Source organism: Acanthochromis polyacanthus, chromosome 1 (assembly GCF_021347895.1).
Source record: "Acanthochromis polyacanthus isolate Apoly-LR-REF ecotype Palm Island chromosome 1, KAUST_Apoly_ChrSc, whole genome shotgun sequence".
Classification (NCBI taxonomy): Eukaryota; Metazoa; Chordata; class Actinopteri; family Pomacentridae; genus Acanthochromis; species Acanthochromis polyacanthus.
In genome coordinates, this window is record NC_067113.1 from 1,083,197 (window position 1) to 1,103,645 (window position 20,449).

The 20,449-nt window shown below is 41.1% G+C and overlaps 1 protein-coding gene across 17 annotated transcripts in view; it reads right to left on the bottom strand.

Annotated features, from left to right (window-relative positions):
• Positions 1-20,449, bottom strand: part of LOC110960005 (pleckstrin homology domain-containing family A member 5-like) — a 318,880-nt gene that overhangs the window by 166,116 nt on the left and 132,315 nt on the right. The window contains exon 1 of one of the 17 annotated variants that reach the window (XM_051945229.1): positions 2,146-2,201. The exons of the other annotated variants lie outside the window; for them this stretch is intronic. Coding sequence (XP_051801189.1) covers positions 2,146-2,186 — 41 coding nt within the window. The 5' untranslated portion in view covers positions 2,187-2,201. Of the gene's footprint in view, positions 1-2,145; positions 2,202-20,449 lie in introns of those variants that run through there. 17 annotated transcript variants of the gene reach the window in all.

The window sequence follows — 20,449 nt, forward strand, 5'->3', positions numbered from 1 at the left end:
CAGATATAACGCGAGGGTGGTATTCAGATTTCTGAACAGTGGAAAGGTCTCCTGCCTCTAATAAAAAATAATCAATTCTTGTATATGAATTATGTACCGGAGAATAGAATGAAAACTCTTTTTTATCTGGATTCTTTAATCTCCAAAAAACCTTTTTTTGTTTGAAGCAATAGTTTAAAAACAGCTTGGCTGAAAATCTTAGCAAAGTGAGTTAAGATAGTACAAAGTCTGACGGAAAGTTGCTTAGCTGGTACGCAATGTTGAACATACAGCAAGGAATGCAGAAATATTCACTGCAGACGTGTTTTTGATCATTCTTGGTTGTCTCTTGACCATTCCGACCACTTGTCTCTCAGCAGTAGGTGATAGTTTGGGTTTTCTTCCTGATCATGGTAGTCAACACAACAGTACCATGTACTTTATGCTCACAAAAAATGTTTACACAGATGATTTTGGGACTCTGTAGCTGCTTTAAAACGGCGAGAAGTGACTTTTGACTTACTCAAGTCAATGATTTGCATTTTCAGATGTGTGCTGAGTTCCGTAGACTTTCCCACTGCAGTGTTTGTAGCTGAGCCTAATGAGTGTATCAGATGGGGTCTTTTTAAAGTAGAGTCACCAGCTGTAGTAAACTGTAATCACTCACAAGAAGAGGCACGCCACAAAGAAAAATAGGGGAACACAGCTACGTCAACAAAACTGATAATTCAAGTTGCGGTATATATATTTTGACCCAGCAGATTTTTTCATAGTTCCAGATGATCTATAAAAAAATGTACGAAAGAACCAAAATGCATGATTGTGTTTTTTTTCTCAAGACACCTGTCATCCTAAGTCACCTGGGATAGACCGGGATAGACCACAGCCCCACTGCGACCCTACAGAGGATTAAGTAGTGTATGAAGGAAGGGACGGACGGACGGACGGACGGACGGACTTGAGTTTAAATGATTCTATCATAAAAAATAAAGAGCTGTAGGAGTCCAGTGACGGTGGCAATCATATCCAGCTCTCTAATGTGGCTCCTTTTCCGGCCTTGATATGCATGGTCCTTACAAGTATATCTAAACTTTTGTTGAAGATATAAATGTACAGAACCTCTTGAGACCACTTTGACTTCAAGTGTTAACCATTTCTAAGTGGACTCTCTATGGCCATATATACCAGTTGTAGAAGGAACAGACACTGATAGGCAGCTTGTCTAAACAGAAACAGCATGTCTAGAGATGTGTAAGAAAGGAAAGAAGAAGAGATATGGTAACCGGGCATCTCCATCCACAGAGAGAAGACAGATGCAGACAGAGAGGGCACTGTGCTACGCCTGCCACAAGCTCTCCTACTTCAGGCTGCTGTAGCCATGGTTACCCATCTCATCAAATTCTATATCTGTATACACACATATGTATGTGTCACAAGCACACATGGACAGACACACACTGTTTTGCATGCCAAAACCGAGATGAGGCAGTAAGGAGAAACCAAGATGGAGAGATAACTAAACGAAACAGAGGGCTGTACACTCCAGTGATGGAGAGTGCAGGAAGAAAAGACAAACTGCCAGGAGGAATCCAGCTGGTCATCTACCTCAACCATCAAGCCATCTTCTCTTTAGGCCCTGACTCTATCAAACCTGAGACAATCCAAACAGAGCAAGCAAGGACACACACGCACGCACACACACACTCTACTCTTGCTCCCCAAGAAACGTACACAGCTCTTTAATATTCAAAAAAGTGATGGGGAACCTTGAGCTGTGACAGCAGAGATGCAGCATGACATTCAACAGGCTTAGAGCTACAGACAGAGATGGATTATGTCACAGATAGACGGGGTGGACATATCCAGTTCTTGGCTAATGCAATAAATAAACTGGGAAGAATATCTCTTTAGTTACAGGCCACGAGCTTCAAACACACACATGCACACGCACGCACGCACACACACAGCAGCATCACACAGCCACACACTCTCACACAAATGTGTCTTGACTTTTAAAACCAAAATAAAAGCAGCAGCTTGACCAGAATCTAAAAACAGTTTCTCTCCCAGCATGCACCTTGGCAGAAACCCAGTGCAATGACAACACAAACTCATGCTACAAAAGAAAAAGAGGCACACACTGATCATTTAGAACAAATGTCTTACCTGGAGAGGAGGTGTGATGGAGTCGCACAGCAGGAGGACATGGGAAGAAGAGGCAGAAGGAGAGTCTGTTAGCTCATGTTCAGCAGAAACACTGACCACACATGTTGTAGGTCACAATACAGATGTCACAGGAAGAGCATTATTCATGGTGATGAGTGAGCATTCTGCAGGGGACTGTTAAACCTTACGGTGTTTCTTTTATTTGGTCCACTCCCTGTGTCCCCTGGCAAAGCACAGAGCACAGTCTAAGCTCACCACTACCCCCTTTACACACAACCATGTAAGTGCAGCATGGCAGCTCACTGACAAACACCCTCTCAGTTACTTCAACTCAATCCATAAAAGCTGCCAAAGACTCATTCAACTATAAAGAAGAGGGGGATATTGTATAGTTATGTTCTGTCTCCTAGCTGTTGCAGTCAAACCATCAGATAGTGTTTTCATGTCAATATTCGAATATGTAGCTTGTGGTATTATTTTGTAGTGTTGCTACACAGCCAACTCTGGTGCTTTAAACCGTTAAAACTACAAAGCCAGTAGCCACCTATTATTTCTTTTCAGCGCTGAACAACTTTCACCCTTCCTGCTCTGAATATACTTGAGACACATGTCAGATACGTGCACTGCAGCATCCTGTCCAGCAGCTATCTGTGTCTGGACCGCTGAAACGGTGAGTTGACAAATGATTAGTCAGCTGACACAAAATCAACTGATGATAAGAATGTGAAGACTGGTTAGACAATTCTTAAAGACAATATTCAAGGCTTCAGGGAACAACAATGCCAAATTCTTGTTTAGAGAAGTGTTATAAGTTTGACTGAAGTTTTCTGTTAGCGCTATTTGAAAAATAAAGAGGGTAACACCACTTGATGAAGGGAATAGAGAGGTAAGTTGGGGAATGAAGGTCCTACAGCTAGATACTTACAAAGAGTCCCTCTACTGCACTTCTCTTTTTTAGACTAAGTCAGAAAGAAAAATGACACTAAAGTCAGTGAGACATTAAGACTAATTCAAAATAGGAAATCAAAAAAATGCAGGCATCTGTGGGAGTACACAGCTGCGAATGAATAAAGAAACATTTGGCAAGGAGGATGTAGAGCACCTCCAGAAAATGTTTAGTTCTTTTACAGCTGAAGCTGGGCACAGTCATCTGGAACGACCTAATCAAAACCATCATTAAGTCCAGTATTGACAGCTTGGTGTCAGTATGTTGCTTAAAGTGACTCTGGTAGTCTCACTCTTGTATGGTGAGCTCTGTTGTAGAAGCAGTTCTTTGTTTGTGTCTAAGATGTTTCTGTCCCATGAACAGTCTTATGGATGGATTACTAAATGAGCCTTCAGGGCACAGGTCATCCGGTCTGAGGAATGAGGGGGCCTCTAGGACACAGACTCAGACTAAAAGTGATACAGCTACGTTAAAAGATCCTATACTACAAAAAAACACACAGGTACTTGAGAGAGACTCAAAATGACCATAAAGGAACACAAACTGGCAAGAACCAAAGAGACACAATGAGACACAAAACCCCACAGAGGCACAAAACAACACCAAAGACAAAACATCCACAAAGAGACACTGAAAGTGATACCAAAGTGACATAGAATGAACTCAAGCGACACAAAACCACCAAGAAACAGTCACAAAAGTCGCAGAGAGAACAAGGGTAAGATAATTACAAAGATGCACAGAACAGCACCAACATGTTTTGGGTGTCAGAAAAATGACACACCTTTTGCCTGCTTGCTCACACTGCCCCATTGTCTCATAAGTCATGCCTGATCAGTATGTATTGTACGTTGGTAAGGTGCCAGCAGATCCTGTTGTACTTGTAGACTGTATTTATTCACCATGGAAACAATGTCAGCTCTACATCTGTGCACTTACAGCTCCTCGGATTCCGTGCCCAAGTTGTATTAGGAGCTCAGACACAGAAGAGTAGTAGAGCTGTGTCCCCCTCTTGTGGCCACTAACTTGCATGACTACTAATAGTTACACATCAAATAAACATCCTGCCAGTGTCGAGTTTTCCAAATATTAACGTATCATCACAGACCACCATGCGCACCAATGAAGAGGACTGTAATGAGATAATTCTTTAATTATGTTTATGCAAATACAAAAGCATAAAAACACAATTCATAAATCTCCTCAGGTACTGTTAGAGTCTCTGGACTCCAACTTGGAAAACAGTAGTTCAGGTGTTTGTTCACTTAACGCAGTAATGATTAAAGTGTAGTTTCAGTTTTACTTCAGTAATAGGCCAAGGAAACAATTTTTAGATAATATGGGCATTTAAAACAGCACAAGCTGCTGATAGCAAATGACATGATAAAGACAGAGTGTTGATGTTAATGGTGTCAATGCATCATCACCAAAAACTGATTTCATTTATTTATTTTCTTTACTGCAGTTAAATGAACTGACAAATAATAAAGCTTCAACCATGTCAAGCAAAATAATTTGAGACAGCGGCATTTATCCAAAATGGTGAAAAGTCTAATAAAATCAATAAAATATTGTTAATCTAATTATTTCCAAAATAATGAATAAAATAAAGAAAATAAAAAAGTAATCTGGCAAATAAAAGTCTCAATGAGAAACAGAACAATTTACAACATAAATCCCATCAAAGAAATGCAATAAAAAATGTAATAATGGCCATAAATTTCAGGTTAAGAGCTGCTTTATAAAATAAAGTCAGTTAAAGCCAGGGAAGGTTTTAGCTGGATAAGACTTCAGAAATGAGTCCAATAGTTGCTAGGAAACACTTGTAGTACCCACTGATTTGATATACGTTCTGCAAGCCCTGACTGGCTGTCAGAAAGACTTCAGGTTTAAAGCAATGCAACACTGGCTTCACTGTTTTGACCTAGAAGCAATAACCTTTTTAAATTTTTAATAACAGACTATTGTGGTACCATCGACTTAGAAGCCATCAGCTATGTAAACAGAAAGTCAGTGTACATGACAAGGTGTAACAGAAGTGCCAAACCTTAACTGTAGTTACTCAGCTACTTTGAATATTTTAAAATGGTGTTATCATTTTGTTTTACTCATACCAGCATACAAAGAAGTGGTATCCGAATATTAGTTTTGACAATCCGAATTCTAACCACACACAATACTAATAGAAGTCTCTAATATTAAGTCTGCTCCTGAACAGTGCCAGGACCCACAATAATTCATGACTGATATTAACTTCAAATATATGTGAGGTTTTTCAGGCTTAGAAAAGTGTCAAGTAGAGCTGATTCATGTCTCATTGTGATGATAATGATGCATACAGAGACACTGTTCTCTGGTGAAGAAAGATCTTTTATAAAGCAGGATTCAGAGCTGGGGCTGCACAGTATATGGTGTAGTGGTTAGCACTTTCGCCTTGCAGCAAGAAGATCCCCGGTTCAAATCCAGGCCTGGGCCTGGGATCTTTCTGCATGGAGTTTGCATGTTCTCCCTTCGCATGCGTGGGTTTTCTCCGGGTACTCCGGCTTCCTCCCACAGTCCAAAAACATGCTGAGGTTAATTGGTTACTCTAAATTGCCCGTAGGTGTGAATGTGAGTGTGATTGTTTGTCTGTATATGTAGCCCTGTGACAGACTGGCGACCTGTCCAGGGTGTCCCCTGCCTAGCAACCCCTGTGACCCTAATGAGGATAAAGTGGTGTACAGAGAATGGATGGATGGATGGAGTATATGCTTCCACAATAAATATATAAATATATGATATATAGATATACTATATATAAGTGGAGGGCTGGATTTCTTTTCAGTTTCTTGCAAACATTGTAAGACTTTTGCGTTTTCAACATAGTTAATTTATCAGTGAATACTGCATGGATCTTAATTTAAAAAATGTAATTAAAAACTGACACATTTAGGATGTTATCTTAGGACCTATGAATGTGTAGTTTGGTGTGGGTCCAGATAAATTCCTTATATAGCGGAAATGCCTTTTGCTTTGTTTGTTTGTTTTTTTGATAAAGATGTCTAGGAGAATAGCTTAATAAAGCAACATTGTTTTCGAAGATGTTTTTATTGTTTAACTGCACACATAAGGTTATTGTTACATTTTCAATACTCTATTCAGAATGAGGATTACATGCTATCTAAGGAGAGTGTTGAGTATAATAATGAAATAGCTCTAATTTGATCCTACAATATTTTTACACTGCACATTCTTTTGAGTAATTATGCATTATAGTGCAATTGAAAAGACATTCTAGCATCACAAAAATTACAAGTGGTCTCAAAAATATATATTTTTTTCTATCTTAGAGTTTACTCTTGATCTCTCAGACTCTGACTCGGACCTTGTGGACTTGGACTTGACTTGGACTCAACAAGCCCAGACTTGAACTTATCTTGGACTCGATAAAAGTGGACTTGACTACAGACCTACTGTGTCGTCAGCAAACTTAATGATGCAGTTAGAGTCTGATGTGGATAGACAGTCATAAGTGTACAGTGAGTACAGCAGAGGGCTCAGCACACAGCCGTGGGGGCAGCATCCATGTCCATCTGCAGGTGAATGTAGACGGCAATGAGAATAACGGAGGTCAATTCCCTTGGAGGTAGAAAGGCTGGCATTTGATGGTTAAAAGTTCCAGGTTGGGTGAGTAGGACTTAAAACAACATCTCTGCACCAGTTGTTGTTGGTCATGAGACAGACTTTCGTAACTCAGCTGTTCTGTCCATACGATGAACTGTGAAGAACTCCGCTGGTTGAACAGCATGGTCCTCGATCGTGGGGGTCAACCATGTCTCTGTGAGGCGGATGATGTTGCAGTCTCTTGTGTCCGTCTGGTACCTTATCCTGGCTCTGAGCTTGTCCAGCTTGTTGTCCAGCCTATCTGCCTACCTACAGGGACTGGATGTTCTGCAGCAGGATGCTAGGTAGCAGTGGTTGGTATGCTTGTAGCCTCAGCCTGTTCCTGACGCTTGCTTCACCCTGCATGGTGACAGTGTTCACCACTGTGCCGCTGTGCAGCCCATCTTGGTATATCTTTTATGTGAAATATCTGATTGTGGGTACGACATCTGCTTGCAGTATTTTCCAGTTTTGTTGGGGTTTACACACTGGCATCTCCCGGATTGTGAACATAAGTCTCTTGTGAGAGAGCCGCCCGTCCTTCCTCCTGCTAATTCTCATGCAGTTCATAAATGCTCCACCTTATTAATGAAAACACTGTATCTAAACATTATCCAGGCAGCAGTCACGAGGCCAGGAGTGACACAGTAAAGAGGTGGTAACTGGGATTCTTGAAGCTGTGCACGGAACCATCCCTCCCAGCTGTGGCTCCTCCTCTAACAGCTGACTGAAAGACTGTCAAAAGGAAGAAGCATAGGCAAAGAAAGATGGGAAAAAACGCAGGATGAAAAAAAAAATACAGAAAGAAAGAGATTACAAAGTATTAGTGAGGAAAAGCTGAAATAACCTCTCGAGGTTACATCAAAACAAGCATGAAAAAGAAGAAAAGAGCAAAGAGATAGATGAAAGAGGGAAGAGGTATTAAGAAACAAAAGTCTCTGAAAGGAGCAAATACTAGTCAGAGGAACAACACAAGTGCGAGTGCACAGGCCAAAAAGAGGGATCAGCATCGCTGTCAGAGTGGAAGGGTGGAGGTGATGAGAGGAGGAGACGGAGGGTGGGCTCTACCTCCTCCTACTCCGAGTGTGTGATGTGTTGCAACAGAGCGTGCAGCCTTCATTATGGGCCCGAAATTAAAAGGAGACAAGAGTGGAAAAGCGCCTAATACTGCTGGCTGAGTCCCGGGAGAGCTGCAGGATCAAAGCCCACCCAGACCCACTGCTCCAACGTACCAGAGCCGGCAGCACCCACACCAGCCTGCCACTCTGCTGAGGGCCCCCCCCCCCCGGACGGCTGCGATTAGCACAACGAGGAGGATGGGAGCAGATGAGAGGAGGGAGAGACAGAGGAAAACAGATAAGAGGCAGTGCAAGACAGTATATCTCACTGCTTAGAAAAATCACACCAAAACTTCTCTGCACTTTAATGTTAGAAGCTAAGACACGATTTGTAATGAGCTCAACAGATGGCATAATTTACAGCAGTTAGCAGCACATCGAAGTCAGAGACACGATGAAAGGCTTTAACATGGAAAAAGAGCAACTTCTCCAACTGCCTATTAAATTACTTTAAAACTTCAGAAAAATACATATGGGTTTTGTGGTTTCCTCTGAAGGGCTTGAATGAGTCTGCAGCATATAGGGGAAAAATGTGATTCTCCATGGTCCTTAATGCTTTAGTGTGCATGAGAAGCAAAACAGAACAGTAAAAATAATACTCCTCAAATACGCATCATAAAGATAGAGACAAAACAGAGCTGTCACTGAGTTAAAGCGGCTTTTACACAGTTTGCACATCCAGCAGACAGAGATCATTGACATTAAGTTATATTTATAACTAATAGCACACCGTAACTAACGCATTCAGTCAGTAATCAGCTATTTGAAGCTGATGGGTCTGTCTGAAAGATCATATCACGTGCAATGAGCAGTGGCCTGTTTCTTAAGTTTGGGCACATTAAAGAGATTTCTTCTCCTTGTTTGGTGATTAAGGGTGCTTCCCTCTTACCCCAGGGCTCCAGACTGCGACTGAATGGTTGTATTTTGCAACCAAAATTTGAGCGAGTGCGAGGAAATTTTTCATCTACTCGTGCATGTACGACCAGTAAATCTGCTGATTTTGTATTATTATTGAATATTTTCTGCTGCTGACAAACTTCTACTCCACACTTCACCCCAGTAGCTGACAGTAATTCGCAAATGAGCTGGTTTACCGACATGAACTCCAAAAGAAGAAGAAAAGAGACGAACACTAAAGAAGAAGAAGGCGGGCCAGTGTGTGTGAGAGCGGGGGACAAATGACAGTGAAGCTCCTGAAATTTCACAAAGCCTCTATTTACGTTCAGCAGTCAGCCTTATTTTGAACACAAATTCACCTTCCTGTCCTTCCCTCCTTTCTTGTCCCCATTCCAGCTGCTTCTAAGTTTTGACACATCCTTTGCTAGACAGCAACAGTGGAATCGTTTTCTTTTATCTTAAAGTGAATTTTCGGACTTTTAGGCGGCGTCTTCGTCATGTCAAGAAACCTCTTCTTAGACCAACACTTCCTGTGCTGCTGGAATGATGACAAAATAAAAGCCCGTAGCATTAAAAATACGCCTTCACATCTGGAGACGGCCAGAATATTCGAATCCATTCGTCTGGTCTCCCGGACGCAAATTTTGCACACTGCCTTCGTGAATATTCGGATACCAAAATTAATATCCGGATACCGCCGTAGCGAACAAATATTCAGATATTCGGGATATTCGGGTCCAGCCCCAGTAGCTTCAGGTAATGTTCTCTAACAGGTTTATCGCTGCTAGCGTGTGTAGTGTATGTATTACGTCCCTATGTCAGCGGGAAATGGTCCGACAGTCAGATTTTGGAATTCAGTGCACACATAAGACGCACCGGGTTAAAAGGCGCACCGTCGATTTCTTAGAAAATTAAACCTTATAGTGCGGAAAATATGGTATTTTAACACCAGCAAAATAAAGGCTTGCCAAAAGTGATGAATTGATCAGCAGACCTTTATAAGAGTAATTCACACGCAATTCAGTATAAATACATAATGTGCACATGCATAACACATGCCTGTGCTCAGTGTAAGGTAATTTTTTATTCAAGATTTTATCCATCGGAAATGATAGATCAACTGAGCAGCCTTGGTGGAGTACTGCGCTCTCTGAGTGCTTTTCTTGTTATGTTGTGTCAACTGCTGCACAGTGAAATGTGAATTGAAAACATTCTATTTTCTGCATTTATTGTTCACGTATTTATCAGCAGTACAGTGAAAATGAGAGGAAATGTGAATATTTACTTTGCAAGTCGATTTTGGTGTGCGCCCCTAAATTTTCTGCTTGCGCTCCTAAAATTTTAAGTTCGGGGCCACTGCGCTCTGAGGAAAAATGTTAGTCTGGAGCCCTGTACCCTCTTAACTACAAGTTGAAGAAATGTATCAAAAAGCCAGAATGTTTCATTATTCAGCACACAAACAATGCCATACTATTATATTAACAACATACACAAACACACACCAGTACCTGGCTGAGTGAGCAGGTTAAGGTCTTGTTGATGTGTTTGTAGGGTTTGTTCTGAAGCTAAATCTGAACATGTAGTATTCACAACAGTGCTTTCTTCATTAAATGATAAATGGTTTCTCTAAGAGCCCAAACTGCAAAGATCTGGAAAAAAAAGTTTATCTCCACTGGAGCACAGTAATATTTATCAATTACTGGAGACAGAGAGGAGGAAGGAGCAGAGCAGTGTGTTGTACAGTCGACTACACACTGTAAACTGTACCTGATGCATTAGAAGGGAGGTTTTCCTGATGTGTCAATGTGATACATGATATAAAAAACAATCACTGATCCCTGTTGTTTGCCTGAAGTACCTTTTATTTTAAGAGGGTCAGTTGTGATTTGATTCTCTTAACATATTTCTAAAGACAGTCTATGCAAGGAGATTTTGAAATTAGAAGTGGATTCAAAAGCTAATGAAATTACACTACGTATGAATAAAAAGGCATTTCATTTTTGTTGAACTGTTTCTAAAAACTTAATTCATATTTAACATTTGAACATACATAAATACAATCATCACATTATGACGTTCAAATATCCTAATTAGAAAGTGACAACCAATCCACACAAAGCAATTTTTGCGATGACAGCACCGATCGCACAGAGTAGAAACAACACCTCTGATGATCAGACTGATTAACCATTTATTCCATGTCATGAAAAAGTCTGAGATAAATCAGATAAATCAGTGTTAAGTCTTTATGAGTATCTTTCATATTGATACAGTTGTAATCAAAAGTTTACATACACTTGTAAAGAACAAAGAATATTTGGTCAGTTTTTCTGTTAACCCATAATAAAGTCCTAAAAGAACCAAACTTCATGAATGTTTTTTGTGACAAAGAAGTATCTGTTCCAATCCCTCTATCAGAGAAAAATCAGGGTTGTAGAAATAACTGGAAACTCAAGAGAGCCATGACATTATGTTCTTTACAAGTGTATGTAAACTTTTGACCACAACTGTATGTCTTCAGTTGAGACAGAAGCTGTCAGGTGCTGTCATATTTACTGTAGAAATATAGTCAGCCCCATACATATTTAGACATTGACACATTTTTCACCATTTGGGCTTTGTACACTACCACAATATATTTGAAATGAAACAATCGAGATGTGCTTTAAGTGCAGACTGTCAGCTTTAATTTGAAAGTATTTACATCCAAATCAGGTGAGTGGTGTAGGGATTACAACACATTTTATATGTGTTCACCTTTTTAAGGGACCAAAAGAAATTGGACAGTTGGCTGATCAGCTGTTCCATGGCCAGGTGTTTGTTATTCCATCATTCTTTCATTTACAAGGAGCAGATAAAAGGTCTAGAGTTCAGTGTGGTATTTGTGTTTGGAATCTGGTGAGGTCAGTTCTCAATATGAAGTCCAAAGAGCATCACTATCAGTGAAGGAAGCCATCAGTAGACTGAAAAATCAAAATAAACCTATCAGAGAGATAGCATAAACATTAGGTATGGACAAATCAATTGTTTGGTACATTCTGAAAAAGAAAGATCACACTGGTGAGCTCAGGAATGTCAAAAGACCTGAGAGACCACAGAAAACGTGTGAAGCGGATGAGAGAAAAAGCCCTTCATAACAGTTGGCCAGATCAAGAACACTCTCCAGGAGGTAGGTGTATCTGTGTCAAAGTTAACGATTAAGAAAAGACACCAAAACACAACCAGAGTTTTTGAAGGAAGTGGAATGTTCTGCAATGGCCAAGTCAGTCACCTGACCTGAATCCAACTGAGCTGCATTTCACTTGTTGAAGATAAAACTGAGTGGACAATGCTCCAAGAACAAGCATGAAGTGAATACAGCAGCAGTAGAGGTCTGGTAGAGCGTCACCAGAGAACAAACCCAGCCTCTGGTGATGTCTATGGGTTCCAGACTTCACGCTGCCAGTGACAAGTGATAATTACATTTATGATTATGTTATTTTGTCCAATTACTTTTAGTCCCTTAAAAAGGTGGAGGGCACATATAAAATGTGTTGTAACCCTTCACCGTTCACCTGATTTGGATGTAAAAACCTTCAGATTAAAGCTGACAGTCTGCATTGTATGTCCATCAGAGTAGTTATACTAGATGTACAATTAACCTATTGTACCTGCAGGGTAAGAAGAAGAAGCCATTGTCAACAAATAGTATCAGATGTACTGAAAAAAATGGGTAGATGGACATGTAATAGCCCAGAATCAGGCTGAGTCTTTCAGGTACAGAAATAGAGTTTCAGATCATTTGAATTAAATGTCAGCTAGTATTTCTTTAGTGTAGCAATCTACAACTGCTGCGGTGTTCTAATCATCCCCATCCGACTGGATCATCTTTTAAAATAACCTATAGTCAATGTAAGTACTCCCAGCATTATGCAACTAGCCTGTGTAGCAGGAATACTCTTGGCTACAGTTGTTTCTCTTAGTTTGACTGATGCACTGTCTGCTCTTTGGCAGTGCAGCATAATACTGTCATCAAGACAAATGTCTGTGTTCATTACATGTGCCGGATAAAGTGGCTGAGATTCTGACCTGTACCTGAATAAAATAAATGAATATGGGTATTATTCCCACTCAGTATGACAAAGGCTATAATGCTGCTGTTGCATAGTGTAGCTTTCCTGAGGGTAGGCAGAGGAGGAGCAGCTGCAAATGTGACAAATATTTCTGCATCCATAACCAGCAATATCAGCTAAAGAGGGGTAAAACATTGTTCCACATGTTGTCTCTGTCTCCATGAACACACATATCAACACTTCACAATATGCAAAACCTACTAAACTTTAGCACAAGTGTATGTTGTGTCTTATTCATTTGATATTTTGGAGTGTGTTGGGGGGTTTATTGCCTTTTGAAGATTGGAGCAGAGAAGACAGAGAGGCTGGACAGAGGAGGGAAGCGATATTCAGTAACAGTCTGACTGGCTGGGACTTACTATTCAGCTGCTGGGCTGCCCTGCCCTTATTTATTTAAATTTTAGCCAACTCATTTCTTTCATGCTCTGATTATCTTTAAAAAAAGGTTAGAGCTTTGCAGCCAGCAGGGCTTTGGCACAAGAATCACAGCTTGAAAACAGACTCCAAACCCTCATCCCTGGAGACCACTATCAGGTCTTATTTGAGATTGTTGTGCACATCAGTATCATTTACATTACAGCGGGAAGCCACCACAGCATCTCTTCCCATTGTTATGTTACATACAAATGACAGTGATAGATTTACACAGACCAGGATTTACAGAGAAGAGCCCAATCATAACTGAATGCCAGGATAATGGTTAAAAAAGCACCACCTGGATTGCTGGCTGTCAGAGGATTGTAGGCTGTCCTCTCCCCTCCCTCATGGACGTCTACTCCACCCAGTGCCTCAGCAGAGCTCAGAACATTATCAAGGACAGTCACATCCTGGTTCTCAGCTTATTGATCTGAAGGCGCTACAGATGCATTAAAGCGAGAACAAACAGACTTAAAAACAGCTTCTTTCCGAGAGCCATCACCGCCCTGAACTCTCACGTCTCATGTCTCACACCCAGACATTAGAATGTGAAATGTGCAATATACACCACTGCCTCATTCCCTCTGTTATTTATATTCACTCTGCTATTTATACTGCATATTTGTAAAGAGACTGTTTGCACTATCTTTAAGATTTCTCTGCACTGAAAAGGAGAAGCTATCCATTCTTGTCATACACTGTATAATGACAATAAAGCATATTCTATTCTATTCTATTTTAGGCCAGGGGAATCACCAGAGACCCCTCACACCTAGGACACTCTCTTCTCCCCCCTCCCCTGAGGTAGACGCTACAGGACACTTAGAGTCAAACCCAACAGACTCAAAAACAGCTTTTATCCCCAAGCTGTCAAATGTCTGCTCCCTCCCCCCTGAATGACAATATCACTTATCACAATATTTATATCAGTGCAATCCATATTTCATGTGCAATAATCATACGTAGAGCCTGTCTCTAATCACAAACCGTTCCCATATAGTATACTGTTCTTATGTTGTATATAATTAGGGTTGTATATATTCTTAGTGTGTTATATAGTCTATTTTCCATGCTGCTATTCGGAGAGTACCAAACTGATTTTCATCATTCTCCGTAACAGTGACAATAAAGATGTACTCTATTCTAAAGACCTGCTTAACTCCACAATATGGTTGTTTTTTGCTTAGAGGTTGAACAACTCACCTAATAAATGACAAAAGTAAATTTCTAAATGAACAATACATACATTTACATATTTAATGTATCTGCCTTCAAAAACGTATGCTATTGTTGTTTGTGCATTTAGTGACAGCATTAAGGTGATGTTAATGAAACCCAGACATGCTGCCCCCATTGTGCACATTGCTGTCAGTGGTATCTTGTACACATACTATACGTGGAGCCAGGTCGATAACAACATTTTGAAAACATGTTAATCGGCAGCAGAAAGTGCAGTTTCAGCTGTGGTAGACACAAACCAAAAGCGACAATGCCAAATGTTATCACAAAGCACTTGGTACAAAGGGAGGTAACACTCCAAACTGATTTACAGCTCAAAGACGACATCTGGATCTGTACAGGGAATTCCAGTTGAGAGTTTCAGCTGTTTCTTTATGCTGTCACAGGGTTCACATCCCGAACGGTTTCTGTTGCTATTTGTAAACTGTGACAGTTGTGTTAGCACATTGTGCAGCCACTGCTCATGGAATTTCAAGGGTAGCCTACTGGTACCTGCAAAGAGATTTCTAGTGTTGATAGCAATCTCACACATCATATTAATTACTGAAAAAGTACAAAAAAACAGCATACTGTGTGTAGAGTTATGTGTACACAAATGAAAAAAGCAACTACAGTAAGAGTGATTCCAGCAATCTACTGAAAAATGTGAAAATTGTGGCCTCCTTCAGTGGGATAATGCATCTTGCCATACCACAAACTAGGGCTGGGCGATATGGCCAAAAAATAGAATCTTGATTTTTTTAGTCATCTTGGACGATTATGATTTTGATCGATTTTTGTTGTTTCTTTGCGGTCTGTTTGCTATGGCTAGTGCTAGCCATGCCACACTCCCGTAGCTGCAGCACTCTTCCCATTCTTTAGGATGCCTCTGCTGGAGGTGCTGAAAGAGATTAGTTGTGCTGCTACTCTTCGTTTTCACAGTACTTTTGCAAACCTTGCACATGACTGTAGTTTGCTCTGTGTCAGTCTTATCAAAGCCGAACCACTTCCATATAATCGATGTAACATGAGGCCCTTTTCTCGCAACCAACTCTTCGTCTGCTGTTTTGTCCGCCATGACGGGGATGTGAGTGTTTTGGCGGAAGGAGATGAGAGGCGGAAGCAAACGCCAGTGCACAAGTCGTTAAAGGCAGAAGAAGAATCTGTATTGTTATATATTTAAGCTCGCCTCGATTTTACAATTTGGCAAATTTTCAAATCGTCAGGTTTTAAAAAGGCGAATTAATCGAATTAATTAGATTTATCGCCCAGCCCTACCACAAACACTGTTCAGGGATGGTTTGAGGTACACAAAGTTGAAGGTGTTGGTCTGGCCTCCAGATTTCCAAGATCTCACAATTAAGCATCTGTGTGCTGTTTTGGAAAAACATCTGGGACTTAAAGCATCTGCTGCTGACTTCTTGGTTGTGGATGCCATACGGCAAATTCAGAGATCTATGGAGTCCAAACTGCAACAGGTGAGAGCAGCTTTCATGACACGAGGGGGATCTACACAGTATAACACAGATGGGTGTTTATAAACTGGGATCACTGAACCAGCTCACAAAGAGTAGAATGTTATGTGAATATGGAACATAATCGTGTTGATATTCACCTTGTAGTCTCTGACCTCAGGGAGTGGGAAGAGACAATATTACACAACAGACAGACTTAGAGTCTATAGGTGGGGATTTGCCTCAAGGGGCTCATAAAACACTAATTAGAGCACCACTGTGTTTGTTAAATTTACCAAAGACAGCAGCCAGCCAGGTCAGACCTATTCTATTTTCAACACTTTGCCCGAGGGCACCTGGACAGTGGCTGCTGCAGCCTGTTCTCAAATGAAAAATGACCACACAGGTTGTCTGTACACGCTCGTATTACGACCGAGTGTTACGTTTTGACTGTGCGACCTCTGGCGGTTGAGTAAATATCGACACTCCGGTGTCGCAGGTGAAACGTCACCATGAACAAACATTTATCTAACACTATCCCTATCCCTAACCCTAAACCCGTGCTGGGAAAGTGAGGAAAAAGCCACTTCTCGAGGGAAAAGCCCTTTCTCGAATTAAATCCTGTAATGTATTCCTTTTCCCCATAGGGGCGCGAACTTAAATACGCTCTCATGGGTTGTATTCCAGTGCACGTTACATACGACCGATGTGGTCGTATGAAATGAGGACTTGTTGGGCTGCTGAGGGAGCATGGAGTGTCTGTCATTTGCTTCTCCACAAACACATTCCAAGTAGGTGGAATGAATACTTCATCTGCAGCCTGCTGGGCCTGGCTGGAGTTTTGGCTCTCCATCATGCAACCAGAAGAATGAACACCCCCACATTACTCTTCTACATTCCGTGTAATAATGGACAATAACATTTAACTGCCTCTTGACTAATGGTTATGGCTGCCTACCTACCTGCCAGCATGGATCCTAGAAATGTTCCTGAAAAAAATTCCTAAGTTTTCTCAATATAAGCTTTTTCATCAGACTGCTTCAGTGCCACAGAATTCAATTTGAAGCTTTATGTACAACCAAATAACTAGAAAAAAATACTTCACCACAGTACTAACAAGGCTCCACTTGTTTATGACCTACAACCCAGTGGAAGACACATCTGCTGCAGTGTGTGGTCTTCCCCTCAGTTAACAGCAGCCTCAGGATCTGGAGACATTAACGCAGCATGTGTATGCAGCGTGCAAGGGATGATACTAAGTGAAATTCAAGAAATTGAGTGATGGAAGACATAATGCCAAAATTCTTGGATTGTAGATTCATTATCACCTATTTACTCTGTAGGAAAACTTGAGAGGGAAAGGGTTGGCACCATTAAGTGCACTTTCTAAAACTGCAGTCTGAGCAAAAAGTCAGCTCATTAGGCAAACTTTTTCATGTGCTGTTACGGGAGGGCATGAGGTCAAGGGAAAACTTTGTCATCTTCTTTATACATATATACGTATATATATATATATATATATATATATATATATATATATATATATATATATAGTTATAGTCATGTGTGTGTGTGTGTGTGTGTGGGGGGGTAATTATAGGGGTTGTGGGGACCTAATGTCCTCACAACCATAGGAAAACCAAAAGAAATGTCATTTGTGGGGACCTCATTTGGGTCCCCATGAGGGGAAACAGTGTTTTCTTGGCCATGTTGTTGTTACTGAAAAAAGTGCAAAAACGTTTCTTTAGGGTTAGGCATTGTTTTGGTCTGGGTTAAGGTTAGGGTTAGGGTAAGGGTTAGGGTAAGGGTTAGGGGTTAGATATGAATGGGAGTCAATGGTAGGTCCCCACAATGATAGGAATACACAGTGTGTGTGTGTGTGTGTGTGTGTGTGTGTGTGTGTGTGTGTGTGTGTGTGTGTGTGTGTGTGTGTGTGTGTGTGTGTGTGTGTGTGTGTGTGTGTGTGTGTGTGTGTATTTGGTTAGCAAGACGAAGGAAATCAATAATGAAACACACATGAGGAGAGCTGAAACAAAGGTACACACTTAAAATGCCAAACTTCACAGTAAAACTGATTGATTTTTAGAGAGGTTTTGATGTCCACACTGACCCACAGTGACCTCACCATTGGAAAAAAAAGGTGTCACAATGTCACATTGTGGCTAAGGCTGCCAAAATTATATCTATCCTTCAAACTGTATTTTACACACTGTTTGTGACATTTATGACAGTGATATTGGTAAAAGCATTTTAAAATGACAGCATGACCTACAAGACCCAAACACTGAGCACATCCAGTATATTCCCAGGCTGAAGTAGCTAGTTTTACAAAGTCTCATGATCTTAAAATCTCAGCCTCGTTACAAAAATAAAAAATCACTATGCCCTACAAAAAAAGATGTGAAAAGCTGAGTAGAGGCGGAGAAACCTACAGAAAATATGCTGAGGTTGAAGCTGGAGTCCACAGAGTTTACAAGGCTCTACAGTGGTCATGCTATAAATGATGTATTTCATATTTTTGATAACTTAAACCACTGTTTGATGAAAGGCATGTTGAACTTGTTAAAGAATGTACAAGAGCTGAAACAGGAGTGTGCATATTCTGGACTTTTTTGACAGAATTAAAGCTCCAACTAAATATTAAAGAGGAACTGCATCCAGTTTACCTTTCAATGTGTGTTGTTTACAGGTGGGAGCAGGACTGCAGATAAAGTACCAGGTGGAGCACACTTACTTATTCAGTGATTATCTTCATTATATTCACGGTTTTCTCAATTGCCAAAGATCAAAACTATGAAATAAAGTGTTTAGTGTCTTCAAAGTAGCCACTGTTGGCCTTAATGACAGCTTTGGACAGTAAACTAGCATCTATCATGAAGCATGCCATACTGTCTGCTCCACATGACTGACTGTTTAGACCACACACCACCACTGCTACTACCACAGGCTGCAAATCAGGCCTCTGTCTCCAGCGATAGTTCTCCCTGTTCTAGCAGTAACACTCTCACCTATTTATCTCCTGATTTAAACAGTTATCACAAATGGATATCTCTCTCAGGTGGGATCCTCTAATGTGTGTAGCAAATACCTGCATCCTCTGGCTTGGACTACTTATGATGGATCTGCGCCTCCTAGGATGGTGCTGTTAAATGCTCTACATAACACGTCCTTTGTATTAAATGATCTCATTGGAATAATGGCTATACAGATTCATTTATATATCAGTAGCTATATCAGTAGCTCTACCAGGTCTACCAGGGTGGTGGAGGACTTGCAGTGGTTTTTAAAAAATGCTTTTCAAATCGTATTGACTTTCTTCTCATTTGAAATACAAACAACCAAACAGGACTTTTAAATACATATTATTGGCCTTTAAATTATAGAATATTTCAGTTTTTCCAAACTCCTCCAGCACACTGTACCAGCCTCCACCTGATGTCTGGATCACAGACTTCCTGACAGACAGGAGGCAGTAGGTGAGATTGGGGAGCATCACATCCAGCACCCGGACAATCAGTACTGGTGCCCCCCAGGGGTGTGTGCTCTCCCCACTGCTCTTCTCCCTCTATACCAATGACTGCACCTCAGGTGACCCAAGCGTGAAGTTCTTAAAGTTTGCAGACGACACAACTGTCATTGGCCTCATCCGGGACGGTGATGAGTCTGCGTACAGACGAGAAGTGGAACAGCTGGTCCTCTGGTGTGGTCGGAACAACCTGGAGCTGAACACGCTCAAGACTGTGGAGATGACAGTGGACTTCAGCAGGAGCCCCCCTGTGCTGCCCCCCGTCTCCATTCACAACAACACGGTGTCTGCTGTGGAAAGTTTCAGGTTCCACAATCTCCCAGGACCTGAAGTGGGAGTCTAACATCGACACCATCAGGAAAAAGGCCCAGCAGAGGATGTACTTCCTGCGCCAACTGAGGAAGTTCAACCTGCCACAGGAGCTGCTGATCCAGTTCTACATCACCATCATCCAGTCTGTCCTCTGCACTTCCATCACTGTGTGGTTTGGATCAGCCACCAAGCAGGACAGGCACAGACTGCAACGGACAGTCAGGACTGCAGAAAAAAGCTTCAGAGGTCTCTATGGACATGATGATGATCCACAACAGATGTTTACTGTTTGACATCATCCAAAACATTTTTCAAAACTGTAAATTTGTTATTTAGTGCAAACATTTTGTTTTGTCCAAATCTGAATCACAGGATAGCTTTAAGTAGAGCCTTTACAGTTCTTCAGGCCAAGAGTTTCCCTCAAACTCAAGGATGTCTTACACTTCTTTTTCACTTCCTCAGCCTAGTATTCTAGAGTTGCAGCCCCACAGCAGGTGGCCTGAACATTTTAGAATTTCTTTGGCGCAAAACCAAGCAGTGATGGTCTCCACTCTCAACCACACTATGCCATCACTAGAAAGTGATTGGCTTAGCATGCATGGTCATGCTTAAAGTGCAGCAAAGTGCGAATGTCCAGCTGTGTAAAAATTCAATATTAAACA